Source organism: Acanthochromis polyacanthus, chromosome 24 (genome assembly GCF_021347895.1).
Source record: "Acanthochromis polyacanthus isolate Apoly-LR-REF ecotype Palm Island chromosome 24, KAUST_Apoly_ChrSc, whole genome shotgun sequence".
Classification (NCBI taxonomy): domain Eukaryota; kingdom Metazoa; phylum Chordata; class Actinopteri; family Pomacentridae; genus Acanthochromis; species Acanthochromis polyacanthus.
Genome location: NC_067136.1, coordinates 755,025 through 769,835, shown reverse-complemented (window position 1 = coordinate 769,835; position 14,811 = coordinate 755,025). Strand labels below are relative to the sequence as shown.

General features: G+C 43.3%; 1 protein-coding gene across 10 annotated transcripts in view; it reads left to right on the top strand.

The window, feature by feature from the left end:
* LOC127532602 (uncharacterized) overlaps nt 1–14,811 on the top strand; it is a 114,439-nt gene that overhangs the window by 55,115 nt on the left and 44,513 nt on the right. For 9 of the 10 annotated variants that reach the window (XM_051944572.1, XM_051944565.1, XM_051944571.1 and 6 more), the window contains 2 exons: nt 862–969; nt 1,076–2,226. In XM_051944572.1, coding sequence (XP_051800532.1) covers nt 862–969; nt 1,076–1,216 — 249 coding nt within the window. In that variant the 3' untranslated portion in view covers nt 1,217–2,226. Of the gene's footprint in view, nt 1–861; nt 970–1,075; nt 2,227–14,811 lie in introns of those variants that run through there. The other variant, XR_007940141.1, reaches the window with a different exon arrangement.

The following is a 14,811-nucleotide window of genomic DNA, read 5'->3' as shown; positions in this document are numbered from 1 at the left end:
CATTAGAAATCAGCTGATCACGTATCATCTCCTGCTCCATCAGTCCAAACTCACACGGTGAAGCTAACGCTCTCAAAGCCGCCACATACTATAATGTCGATTCATCCGCTCGTTGAGTGCGTTGTCTGAAAGTATGCCTGCAGGCTACGACGTTTACTTAGGAACAAAGTGCTTAACGAGGGCAGCCATAGCCTCATCATACGTCGTACCTTGTGCTGGCAAAGTGTAGAAAAGTCTTTGTCCCTCCGGACCCAAGCAATGAAGAAGCACCGCTCGTCGTCTTACATCTGGCCAGGCGTCCCCTCTGGCGTTAATGACGAGCATATAGTTGTCGAAGAGTTTCCGCCATGTTGCAAAAGGTATCGGTGGCTCACCCGCATGTGGAAGGAACGGCGGTGGACTCGGTACAGAACCGCTCATCCTCGTCGCCAATTTGTTGTGTTAGTTATTCAGGAAGAAGGAGTCATATGAACCAGTTAATCACTTTACTGAACTTGTAGCAGTGAGCATATACAGACATACGAGCATGGTAGAAAAAGGCTCTGTCTCCCACCACTTCTTCTACGCAGTCTATACACTTACACTCTCCTCGCGCCCTCACCGGTCACCTCTGGTAGTGTCACAATATAACTGCTATTGCATGTGTCTGTAAACACAACAATCAGTATGATGATCAAATCTATCCACAGATATTCTAAATGGTTCATTAAATAACAGCTAATGCTGTTAACATCAGAGTGTATTTTGTCTGTAGGTCAACATGTAAAGACGTCATCGTTTTATTTGTGGACACCATGTATGAAACACACACTGGACATTATTTAGTTTTTATACCTTTGGTGTCTAATTTTTCTCCTGCAGGAGATAGAACTGGAAGGATGGAAGTTACAACTACAGAAAAACTACAGAGAACCAGTCATTTACACGTTTAAGGAGTCAGACAGAATTCAGGCTGAAGATAGTTTCACTGTGAGTCTGAACTTTTCACTTTGTTACATTTTTACTTTTTTTTAAACTTCATTTTCATTTTTATTCTGTTTGTAATCTGAGATTGTTTCATTTACTTCATTTACAGGTGAGGTGCACAATTCGGTTCATCCCACATCCTGATGATTTTCATCTGTGGCCAGAAATGAAACGGAGGCCTGAAGACAAAGTGCAGTTCAACCTCATCAACAACAAAGGAGAGATCTTCAGACTGCTGGAATATGAATAAACGTGTGAAACATCATGTTTTATGTCCAGCAGAAGGTTGCCAACATCTCCATCATCTAGATTGATCCTGTGGATTGTTGCTGCTGCTGCTGGTCTTCATCAACTTTTCTGTTGCTTTGTCTGGAAATAAATGTGTTCCAAAGCTCTGCATGTTAGAACCTGATGAAATGTTGTGGATGTAAAGTGTTCTGTCAGATGAGATCAGAAGCAGATAGAAAAGTTCTGATTGTCCAGAATGAAGCAGAACTGATGAACAACTTCAGACTGAACTGGTTTGAATGTTTTATCTGTTAGCAGCTCTGATGATGCTCTGAACTTTTAACATGGTAAAGGTGCAGATAATAGAATATATTTTTGACACTTTTTTAACTGCTCTGAGTTTCTACATCATCCTATATAATGTCTTGTTCTGTTAATCTGTACAAAAACTTTGTACTCAGTTGCAGAATGTAAACTGATGATCAGATTCTTCATAAAGTTCTTGTTTTAATGTGTGTTTTAATGTTTTCAGTTAGCAGCTCTGCTGATGTTCTTACCTTTTAATGTGGTAAAGGTGTAGATAATATTGTATATTTTAGATATTATTGATAGTTTTTATACTGCTCAGTGTTCTGTGAGTTTGATCTTCATCCTATATCATGTTTAGTTGTTAATCTACAGATAAATGTAGTAAAATAACATTGTTTGTTACTGAACTGTAGTGAAGGTTGAACAGAATAAACAGAACTTCTACTGATAGAATGAACTGGGTTACTTCACAGAAATGATTGTTTATCCTGTTACAGACTGTAAATAAGGAACTTTACTGTAAATAAGGAACTTTTCTGCTGCTTTTTGTGCTTCAGCTTTGATTTTAAACTGTTTGATTCTCTTAGTTCTTGTTCTCTGAACAATAACACTAAAGTTGAATCTAATCAGTGATCTGTGGTTCATTATAATTTCTATGTAGAGTTTTAAAGCTGGTTTCGTCTCTGCAGAAGTGATAATAAAGGTTGTTTCTGCAGATTCTGATCCTGCTGCTTCATGTCTGACTACAACCTGTTGAACTGGTTCACAACAAACTCAGATCAGGGGCCTATTTCACGAAGCAGGTTTAGTGAAAACTCTGAGTTTGTTAACCCTGAAATGAGGGAAACTCAGTTTTCCGTTTCACGAAGCGAGGTAACTCTAACCAGGGAATGCGGGGTAACTCCAGCCTGTTTCACAAAGAGGGGTAACTTCAACTCTCGGTCAGTTACCGCAGTAACAGACTCTATGACTCTAACCTGGTCACCAGCAGGTTTATCTGAGAAAACCTCGAGTTTCTCTCTGTCTCCGCCCTCTTTCAGCCACACGCTGTTTCATTTCCTCATTCATTCAGTCAGTAAGCGAGCGAGTTTTGGCGTAGAACAGCTTTTATTAACGATCCAGTGGATAAAGGAGCAGCATTACTGCACAGATCATTAAATATTTGTCGGTAGATTGTTATCAGACCGAGCATAAATGTTCTTACATTTCCGGACAATTATCGGTTTGAGCGGTACCGTTTCGTAATCGTTTCAAGTCCATAATCTACATAAACAACCTAATCCGTCCTTACATTTACATTACCAACCAGTCATGCTCTCACATCCAGCAGATATTGTGTGTTGCGCTGCGGTTCTTTGCAAATGGAAGTTTTTATATAATGTCAGAGATGCAGAGTAAGACAGCTGTATGGAGGACAGTCAGAAAAGTGTTCCTGGCTCTGAAACGGCTTTAACTCATCATTGTGGTTTTCCTGGACACAAACCTGTCAGAACATCAAGGAGGATCCACAGGATTGCAGGTGAATGATGTAGAGATCTGTTAAATTCATTTTAAATCATATTCTGTTCATGACATTGTGCTGCAGCCTCAGACTGGGATTAGTCATTTGAATTTCTTTTAGGATTTCCCAGTGTGATTGGCTGCATAGATGCACACACATCCCCATCACAGCTCCCTCACATCATGAACAGGAAGTCCATTCACAGCATAAATGTGCAGGTAGGCTACAGGTAGACTGACTACTGTTTCTAAATGTTAAAGACTGCATCATAGTTCAACATCTGTCATTCTCTGCACTGTCCAGATCATATGTGATGCTGCATACATCATTTCTAATGTGGAGGCCACGTGGTCTGGGTCTGTTCATGACTCCAGGATTTATGGAGAGTCTAACCTGAGCAACAGACTGCAGCGTGGTCAGCAGCATAAAGATTTTCACAATAGAATTCTCTTGTCTCCCTCCTTTAATATACTCTGATGTATCCACTATACATTACAGGAGAGTTTGATGGCCTTCTGCTGGGTGACAGGGGTTACCATGACAACCCAGGCTGATGACCTCATACCCTGACCCTGAACCAGGCCCCCAACAGAACTTCAACCGGACTCACTGCAGGACCAGAGCCCGGGTGGAGATGACCATAGGCCTGCTGAAAGCCCGTTTCCAGAGCCTACGTCTCCTCAGGGTGACCCCTGAGAGGGCCTGTGATATTACTGTGGCATGTGTTGTTCTTCATAATATTACCACTATTAGAGGAGAGCAACACCCTGCCCTACAAACTGAAGACCCAGATGATGAGCCCATCCACCTGCAGCTATCCAGGACAGCAGAGCAGTCAGAGACACCGTATGCAATAATCACTTTAGAGTTTAAGTCTCCATCATCACCACCACAGCAAATAAAGACATGATACACATTTCATTTGCTCTTCTTTATTTCCTACAAATAAAGAGATAGTTTAGTTCATGTTCCAGTAGTTAACATACTTCTCCTGTGACCATCACCACCTCTAACTTGTGCTCCAGTATTTCAATTTCCAGATCTGCCCTCCTAATCTGTTTTTTCAGCCCGATCTCACGAGGATTCGTGAAACTGTCACGTAAATTTTTGTTTCGGTTTCGTGCGCACCAACACGATTTCGTCATGTTTTTCGTGCCGCTCACCACGAAATGCGCACCAATGTATTTTAAACGGCGGACTTTTCGTGCCACTCAAAACGTATTTCAAACGAATGTGTATATTATATTTTTAATGTAAAACCATGGTGAATCCAACGCTATATTTTGCATGACATCGTCCCTAACCATAACCCTAACCATAACCTAACCATAACCCGGTGGTACACTTACCAATTTGCATAGGAATTTAAAGAATGTCCGGCGGCCGGCGGCCGCAAACGCGATCACACAAGCAGTATACGCCGATGGACAGCTTAGATCGTCATGAATCCGCCGGTATAAACCACTTTCAGATGTGATTACCACAGCGGGTTTCGTTGTGAGCAACACGAAAAACATTTCATGGTGAGCGGCACGAAAAACATGACGAAATTGTGTTGGTGCGCACGAAACCGAAACAAAAAACTTACGTGACAGTTTCACGAATCCCCGTGAGACCGGGTTGGTTTTTTGGATTTTTCTCAGCAAATGCAGTTTGTAAATCTGTCTTACTGATAACTGGGAATACATAGAGGACATTAAATTATACAGTTGCACATGAATTCCACAGAATGAAGCTCTGGTGTTTCCTGAACATCCATCTCACTGTGTCAGTCTGTGCAGTGGAAGCTGAGGAACCATCCTGCTGCTGTCCAGCCATGCTCTGTTAAAAAGGATGAGAATGTGCAATACTTCAGTGTAGACTAAATGTCACACTCTATAGTCCACCTAAAATGTGAATGAGAAGAGAACTATCAGTAACATAGCTCTGTATGTCTTTCTGGATCCCCCTCTGTAAAGGCAGCAGACACAGTTTCATCCTCTTCATCCTAGATCAGTGACATGTTTCAGTAAACTTAAACTACCATTTGGAGAAATCTGTGGAGTGTTGACTACTTACAATTACAAGGTATATATATATATATATATATATATATATATATATATATACATATATATACATATATATATATATGTATATATGTATATATATGTATATATATATATATATATATATATATATGCATCCATGACATTTTATACCACCGTTTTACAGGCATCTGCTTTCTTTCTGTTGGCTGAGCAGAAGTCTATGTTAGTTTAAATAGGCTTAATTATTTAACAGGACATGATATGGATGCAGACATTTAGGCTATGTGTGGATAAAACAACTGCACAGTCAAACAGCCACTTAATATTTATGCTACTTTACAATGTAAAACATGATCAACATGAAGTACCTCCATGAGATAATGCCGAGGTCTGACCTGTTTGAACAGTGTTTTTATATTTCATCTTAAGCTGCTGCCCCGTCAGGATTTCCCCTAAATGAAATGACTTAATATTCTACCATTCAGACAGTTATTCCCTGTAATATTATTACGATTACAAAGGACTCCATTTAAACTTACGCATTGATCCGGGCTGTTCTCCACGCCGTCTCTCTCTCTTTTACAGCTGCAGCGGTGTTGCACTTCTTTCTAAAAACATGTTCAAACTCGCCACATGAGCGCGTTAAAAACTTCCATTTCAAAAACGCAGCCTTTCGCTTCCCCGTTTCCATGGTGACTCGTTGAATCGGGGTTCCATTGATGCTGTCTTTTCAATTAACTACTCCGAGTTAATTAAACCAACTCATATCAGTCGTTGTGAAACCGAAAACTCAGAGTTTTCTATCTCAGAGTAGATCAACTCAGAGTTGAGGATTAAACTCAGAGTTTCTTGAACTTGCTTCGTGAAACAGGCCCTTGGAGTTTCTCTACAGGATTAGTCACAATAATAATAATGATAAATAACCAGCAGAATAAATTCTCCTCTGCAGTCTGACTTCAGATCACCATCAAACAGAATTCCTCTGACAGATGTGTGAGTCTGGTTCTGTTCTGGTGTCGTTATCATGGCCTGATGCAGGATTCACAAAGAAACGACACAAAACTACACAAATCTCCTCCAGAAACTAAACAATCCTCTGCTCTACTGTTTTTAGGTTTACTGACTGAAAAAACTCCAGTTTGATGCATCTTAGTGTTCATCTTTCAGCTTAGAGTTCACAGTGGAAACCAGCTTATTTCTGATGTCCATCTGTAAAACACATGACAGCAGGAGATCCCTCACTGGCTTCCCACCACCAGAACAACCAGTGGACCTCACTGCTGACAGAACATCTGAAATCTGCAACAGCCCAGCATCGTCTGCAGCAGCTTTGTGGTCGTTCTGTTCTGAACTTCAGGACCAGGAACCTTCAAGCAGATGTAGAGGACATTCAGAAATCACATCAGCAGCCTCCAAAGTCCAAAAGTCAAACTGAAACATTCCTGGACTCGTTCATCTGAAGTCACATGATTTAGTAGAAATACAGAAATGAAGCTCCGCCCTCCAGGTCTGCTGTCCAATCAGATCACTTTTACACTTCATATTAAAGTATTCATCAACCTTTGATGCTTCACCTGTTGACTCTGTTAAAGTGACTGATCTAATCCAACAGAGGTCCAGACAGCTGATGGCAGCAGTGTTAGAATCAGTGAAACAGAGATCAGTAATAACAGGATAAAAACACCTCCTGGATCTAGAAGGTCTGTGGTTCATCAGGATTCCTGCTACAACTGCAACATGAAGACTAAAGAACACTTCAAGGAACTCAGAGGAAAGATCCCTGAACTGTAGAAGTCAGGAGATGCTCCAAAACTCACTGGACATCCCACAGAGTTCAGTTAAATCCGTCATTAGAAATGATTGGACGATGACTATGATGACATCATCGCTGCTGTGACCACAGAGCATCAGTTCTGATCTGAACTCAGGATCCTCCAATCAGAGAGAGGCTCTGATAAATGATTTCCAATGGTCCATATCACAGGTCACTTCTCACCGTCTCACTGTTTTTAAATCACATTTGGTATTATGGACTTTTCACTACTGTGCTGGATTTTGCAGTACACAGGTATTTTTACATATTTATTAATGTGGAAAGCTGTGACAAAATGGAGCTGGAGAACAGATATCTGCTTTTTATGCACTATGCAAACACCAGATGCTTTTATTTTGACACACACAGAGAGGAACACTGTAGAAAATGTGGCAGGAAGTCATCAAACACACAACACACTGCTGCTCCTAACACAACACTTAACCACACTAACTAGACTGACTAAACCACACAAACACAATAAAACACAAACACTAATAACACTGGAACATAAACCACAATAATGACATTTAAAGCCCCAACACCTGAACTCCCATGATGCACTGCAGCACCACAGTTCAGTCATAGACCGGCTCTGCATTATTTTAATTATTTATACGGTAAAATAAACATTTTCTAGCCAAAAGAATGAAAGCAATATATTAAAAAAATAGTAATTAAAACATATTAGAGGAATATTTAATCAGCGTAGCAATGGAACCTCCACTTCCATTGCTATGCCGACGATATCCAACTATACATCTCCACCAACACCATCTCCACCACCACCCTACACTCTCTCTCCAGCTGCTTGGCCTACATCAAATCCTGGATGAGTAAAACTTTCTTCTGTTAAACTGCGACAAGACTGACCTGGACCCAAATCACTCACACCATTTCCCCACTCCCCCATCACCACTGATAACACCACCCTGTCTCCTTCCACTCACATCATAATCTTGGTGTGACATTTGACCCCAACCTCACCTTTGAACCCCACATTAATCAGATCACCAAAACTGCTTTTTTCCACCTCCACAAAATCACCCGTCTCCGCCCCTTCCTCTCCTTCTCAGCCGCTGAGACCCTCATTCATGCCTTCATCACTTCCTGCCTCGACTACTGCAATAGCATTCTCTTCGGCTTCACCTCCAAAGCTCTCAATAAACTTCGATACATTCAAAACTCTGCTGCCTGACTCCTCACCCGAACCTGCTCCCATGACCACATCATCCCCATCCTGCAGAACCTCCATTGGCTCCCCATTTCACACCACATCCAGTATAAACTGCTTCTCCTCACCTTCAAGTCCATCCACAATCTCGCCCCCTCTTACCTTACTGATTTGCTCCTCCCCTACATCCCCCCAGGAATCTCCGCTCATCCCACACAAACCTCCTTTCCATCCCACACAGGACCAACTGGAGACATTGGGGGGACAGAGCCTTCGCCATCGCTGCCCCCACTCTCTGGGACTAACTACCCTTCACCCTCCATGACTGCACCAACCTCTCCACATTCAAATCCCTTCTAAAGACTCACCTTTTTAGAGATGCTTTCTTTAAGTGATACTGTATTTTATCTTTAATTTGATTGATTTTAAATTACTGTTTATTGATTTTAAATTAACTGTTTTTATTTATAACTTTTGTTTTATTTTATTGTATTTTATGTACAGAGTCTTTGAGTTACTTGTCAAGCGCTTTGTAAATAAAATTTATTATTATTATTATTAAAATAAAACTGGCAGTGTACAGTGCTGGGCTCTGATTGGCTCAGAGGTCGTAGCATCATCTCCTCTGTCTCCCCTGAGTATAACTGCATTCAGCATCTGGCCCTGGTTCCTAATGTAGTGCACCTTTGAGGTGTTAGATATTATCATCTACTGAGTTTGGATTCCTAATGTTTTAATTGGACACATTTAAACCATCAAGTAAAATAAGGAAAAGTCTCTATTCGCACGAAATAAGAAAAAAATGGCATAAAATGGTGGAAAACAGTACTGGAAAACACTTCTCATCACAGCTGATCTGACTGATGTTCATACCTCTGATGTCTCTGAAGTCTCTGATGTCTCTGATATCTCTGATACCTCTGATGTCTGCAGGAAACCAGGATGGAGTCCTGGTTGTCTTCAGTCCTCCGCTGGTCACAGCTGTGATATTTATGTTTCTGATTGGTCATGTTGGTTCTGTGATCTATCGTGAACAGCGTCCTCGTCGTTGAGAAGATGATGCCTTCACTGACAGTGTGATGCCTTCATGTACATGACAGTATGATGTCTTCAGGTACCTGACAGTGTGATGCCTTCAGGTACCTGACAGTGTGATGCCTTCAGGTACCTGACAGTGTGATGCCTTCAGCTACCAGACAGTGTGATGCCTTCAGCTACCAGACAGTGTGATGCCTTCAGGTACCTGACAGTGTGATGCCTTCAGGTACCTGACAGTGTGATGCCTTCAGGTATCTGACAGTGTGATGCCTTCAGGTACCTGACAGTGTGATGCCTTCAGGTACCTGACAGTGTGATGCCTTCAGCTACCAGACAGTGTGATGCCTTCAGGTACCTGACAGTGTGATGCCTTCAGGTACCTGACAGTGTGATGCCTTTACTGACAGTGTGATGCCTTCCATAGACATATATACGTAGACGCCGCATTGACTGCGGCTGCCCACTCGAGCGATGTGCCTGCAGCGCCGCCATCTTGGACCGGGGCCAGCCGAGACAGCGGTGCATAGACATCTATGGAGGAGAGAGGTATTGCTGAATCTAAAAGTGGAATTATTCCCCGAATTTTGAACCGATTGCCAAACTGTTTGATTTTTAGAAACGTCACACTACTATACAAGGTGCTCAGATATTTTTTTACAATGCTGGTTTTGCCATACTGCTATTATTACTACTGTTAATAATTATTATTATTACTACTCTTAATATTATATCAATTATTACTAGTATTACTGCTATTATTACTATTATTTTTATCATTATTATTACTGTTATTATTACTATTATATCACGTGTATAAATCACGTTCTTTGGGAAAGCTTAAAGATGTGAGAAAAATAGCCAGAGATAAAGAATTGTCTAAAACAAAAATAGTTCCATCATAAATCAGGGCTATTATTAGATCTATCAGATGCTGTATTCTAACTCACCAATTACTGCAGTAAGTTGCTAGGAACGCTAGATTCATAACATCGAATTTTAAACAAAAAACTGTCTCAGATCAGTTATTTCACCGGTAAGCAGCTGAGTAATACACAGGATGATGTAGAGAGCTGTTAGATCATGGGTAGAAGCCAGACAAGGAGCTAAGGGGTTCTATCCGTCTTGTCAGCGTTTATTTCACTCTAGCTATGACAACCTGCTAACAATATATTATTCCTTACATACGTCTTACATGTGAAAAGTAATCCCACATGCTCTTGTTTCCTTACAGCGCTCATTAGAGCATCCATAGGCTGAACAGAAGTCCGGCATCTAAGTGTTGAGTGGCAAAACCAGCATTGTAAAAAAAATATCCGAGCACCTTGCATAGTAGCTACACGTGTGACGTTTCTAAAAATCAAACAGTTTGGCAATCGGTTCAAAATTCGGAGAATAATTCCACTTTTAGATTCAGCAGTACCTCTCTCCTCCATAGACTTCTATGCACCGCTGCCTCGGCTGGCCCCGGTCCAAGATGGCGGCGCTGAAAGCACGTCTCTTGACAGCCTATGAGGCGTCTATGTATATATGTCTATGATGCCTTCAGGTACCTGACAGTGTGATGCCTTTACTGACAGTATGATGTCTTCAGGTACCTGAGAGTGAGATGTCTTCAGGTACCTGACAGTGTGATGCCTTCAGGTACCTGACAGTGTGATGCCTTCAGATACCTGAGAGTGTGATGCCTTCAGGTACCAGACAGTGTGATGCCTTCATGTACCTTGCAGTGTGATGCCTTCAGGTACCTGACAGTGTGATGCCTTCAGGTACCAGACAGTGTGATGCCTTCAGATACCTGAGAGTGTGATGCCTTCAGGTACCAGACAGTGTGATGCCTTCATGTACCTTGCAGTGTGATGCCTTCAGGTACCTGACAGTGTGATGCCTTCAGGTACCAGACAGTGTGATGCCTTCAGGTACCAGACAGTGTGATGCCTTCATGTACCTGACAGTGTGATGCCTTTACTGACAGTGTGATGCCTTCAGATACCTGAGAGTCTGATGCCTTCAGGTACCTGACAGTGTAATGTCTTCATGTACCTGACAGTGTGATGCTTTGATGTACCTGACACTGTGATGCCTTCAGGTACCTGACAGTGTGATGCCCTCGGGTACCTGACAGTGTGATGCCTTCACTGACAGTGAGATCCCTTCATGTACCTGATAGTGTGAAATTCCCGATAGTTGCTATTTCCTTTGCAACTTTCTTAGCTTGGCTGTACAGTAGCTTGGTGGTTAGCACTGTTGCATCACAACTAGAAGATCCCCAGCTCACGTTCCGTCTTGAACTGAGATCTTTCTGCATGGAGTCATGGAGTATGTGTGGGTTTTCACCAGGTTCTCCAGCTTCCTTCCCTCACTCTGAGCTGTCAATCAAAGCAGGACTCCCCCCTCCCAGCTGCTTTCTATAAAGATGGCTCCCTCATCAGGACTCAGCCACGAGGTAACATGACCATCCTCCATGTTTCCAGGTCTGATGAAGGCCTCTACAGGTGTAGCATCAGCAGTCATGGAGAAAAGAGAGAAAAAGAGACCGCTGCCACTGCACAACAGCAACAACAACAACAGCAACAACAGCACCATCGACAAGAACAGGAACGAGAAGGAGAAGGAGAACAAGAACCAGAACCACCTCAGAGTCCTCGGACCGAAACGCTCTCCTTCGGCCCTCCAGAGTCACACGAAGGAACCGTTGACGTGCGATGGACAACACTCGATCCGCAAGATGAGCGGGTAGTAGCCTGATGAGGAGCGGTGCGACCGAGCCTGAGGAGCGTGCCCGATGATGGAGACGGGAGAGCTGGGCACCCATCTCTTGCCCCGGGGGGAAACAACGAAGACGAGGACACGGCTTCTTCACCTCGCGCCAGCTAGCGGTCCGCCTCTTCTTCAGGGAACGAGGACTCGTCATCCTCAGCACCCTTTGGCGAAACAGACCCGAAATCCCGGCAGAGATGCTCGAATGCAAAGGCAGGGCAGTGGGCTCCTTGATGGTCGCAACCGCCACGGAGCCGGCAGGAGGCCCTTGGCTTGGACTGATCTCATACGTGGCTAAGAAAAACAAAAATGTCCTCATTCTCACCACGGATTGGAGCGTCCCCCCCCCCCCACCTGCCACCGCCTCCGCAGATCTGACCGAGCTCGAGGGAGGACAATTAGGAGGAGGAGGAGGAGGAGAAGGAGTGAAACCCGCAGCTGTTCTCAAGTACAACTGTACCAAGAGAGGAATGGACAACCTCGACAAGGTCGCGGCCATCTACAGCTGTAGAAGAAAAACGTGTCGCTGGCCCGTGGCGTTATTTCACAACATGGTGGACGTCTCGGCCTACAACGCGTTTGTCATTTGGCGTGAACTTCACCCTGAGTGGATGAGCGGAAAACTCAACAAACGAAGGTTGTTCCTGGAACAGCTGGGCAGAGCCCTGATCCAGCCTGTGTCGGATGTGACGAGACCCTCTGTCATCCCCAGGGTGCCAAAGGTCCACGGTCCTGCTTCTGCTGCTCCAGCTGCTACTACTACTACAGCTGCTGCTGCTCCTCCTGCTACTGCTGCTTCTGCCACTTCTCTTCCTGCTGCTTTTACTGCTGCTACTACTACTGCTTCTGCTGCTTTTACTGCTGCTTCTGCTGCTACGACTGCTGCTGCTGCTGCTTTTACTGCTGCTACTAGTGCTGCTGCTGCTAATTCTACTGCTGCTTCTGCCACTTCTGCTCCTGCTGCTACTACTACTGCTGCTGCTGCTTTTACTGCTGCTTCTGCTGCTTCTTCTGCTTTTACTGGTGCTACTGCTGCGTCTGCTGCTGCTGCTGCTTTTACTGCTGCTACTAGTGCTGCTGCTGCTAATTCTACTGCTGCTTCTGCCACTTCTGCTCCTGCTGCTACTACTACTGCTGCTGCTGCTTTTACTGCTGCTGCTGCTTCTACTGCTTTTACTGGTGCTACTGCTGCTGCTACTTTTACTGCTGCTGCTTTTACTGGTGCTTCTTCTGCTGCTGCTGCTGCTTTTACTGCTGCTGCTCCTCCTCCTGCCACTTCTGCTCCTGCTGCTGCTTTTACTGCTGCTTCTGCTGCTGCTAATTCTACTGCTGCCTCTGCTCCAGCTGCTACTACTACTGCTGCTTCTACTACTGCTGCTTTTACTGCTCCTTCTGCTGCTAAGACTGCTGCTGCTGCTGCTAATTCTACTGCTGCCTCTTCTTCTTCTTCTTTTTGTTTTATGGCGGTTGGCAAAAAACTTCAGGTTGCATTTACCGCCACCTTCCGGTAAGGAGTGTGGGCCAGGAAGGCCCCAGCATTCAACATCTTCTTAAACTCTCCTAATTAACCCAGTGACACGAAGAAACGTCAGCAGCTCTTTATATACATCGAACGTAGAGTCACTCTGCAAAACAGTCCCCAAAGAAAAGATTAACCCTCTATTCTCCAGACGTCTACTTAAAACTCTTCTTTGCTGTTCATACTTCCTGCATCTCATCAAAACATGCTCAACTGTCTCATTCTCCTCACAATTTTCACACTGCCCCGTAGGATGCTTTCCAATCAGTTTCAGAGTACTATTCAATCGTGTATGTCCAAATCTCAATCTCGCTACTACATCTTCTTCCTTCCTTGCCAACAGACCCCCAACCCCTGGCCCCCTAATCTTCTTTTGAAATGAATAATAAAACCGTCCCTTTACCTCCTCATCCCAATCTCTCTGCCATTCACTCTCTAACTTCTTTTTAACTATGCTCTTAATTTCAGCCTTGCTGTACTTAACTTGAGAATCCACCATCTCTTTTCTTGCCCCTCTCTTTGCATAGGCATCTGCCAGCTCATTCCCTTCAACTCCTATGTGTGCTGGTACCCAAAGAAAAACTAATTGTTTTCCAGACACGTTTATTCGATAAACCACTTGTAATATATCATATACTATATCTTGCCTCGACTCAGACCTCATATTTTGTATACTCATTAATGCACTACTGGAATCAGATGCTATAACTACTTGCATTGCTGCATTTCCTTCTACCCAGTGTAACGTGAACAAAATTGCCACTAACTCTCCCGTAAACACTGCTATATTATCATTTACTCTTCTAAAAACTCTAATATCAAGACTTGGAATAACAAAAGCAATCCCAACCCTCCCATCTTCTAACCTTGACGCATCTGTATATATTGTTAACCAGGAGGAAAACCTCTTCTCTATATATCCTGTTACACTACTACTACTACATTTCTTTCCCTGTAGCTCAAGATCTACATCAGGCCTTTTCAATATCCATGGGGGGACTACAGAGATCGGAACAGCAGGACTAACATCCATCTGTGCAATACCAAAGTCTCGAGCTTTTCGCCTACTTATCCTCCCAAAACTGTTCAGCTGAGCTCGCTCCCCTTCTTGACAACTACATAACAGTTTTAAACCTGGATGATTACTTTTATGACCCCTAAGACCTGCCCAATATGACAACAGTAGCTGCATTCTTCTATATTTTAGAGGCATCTCTCCTAACTCTACCTGAAGGGCAGACACTGGAGTTGACTTCATTGCTCCACAACAAATCCTCAGCGCCTGGCTCTGCACTACATCTAATTTCACTAAATTACTTTGTGCTGCCGAATTATATACTACACATCCAAAATCAAAAACAGATCTGATTAATGCTGTGTACACTATTTTTAAGCATACTCGACTTGCTCCCCAGTCCCGCCCTCTAAGGCATCTCATCACATTCACTACCTTCTTACATCTCTCCTCAGTTTTCC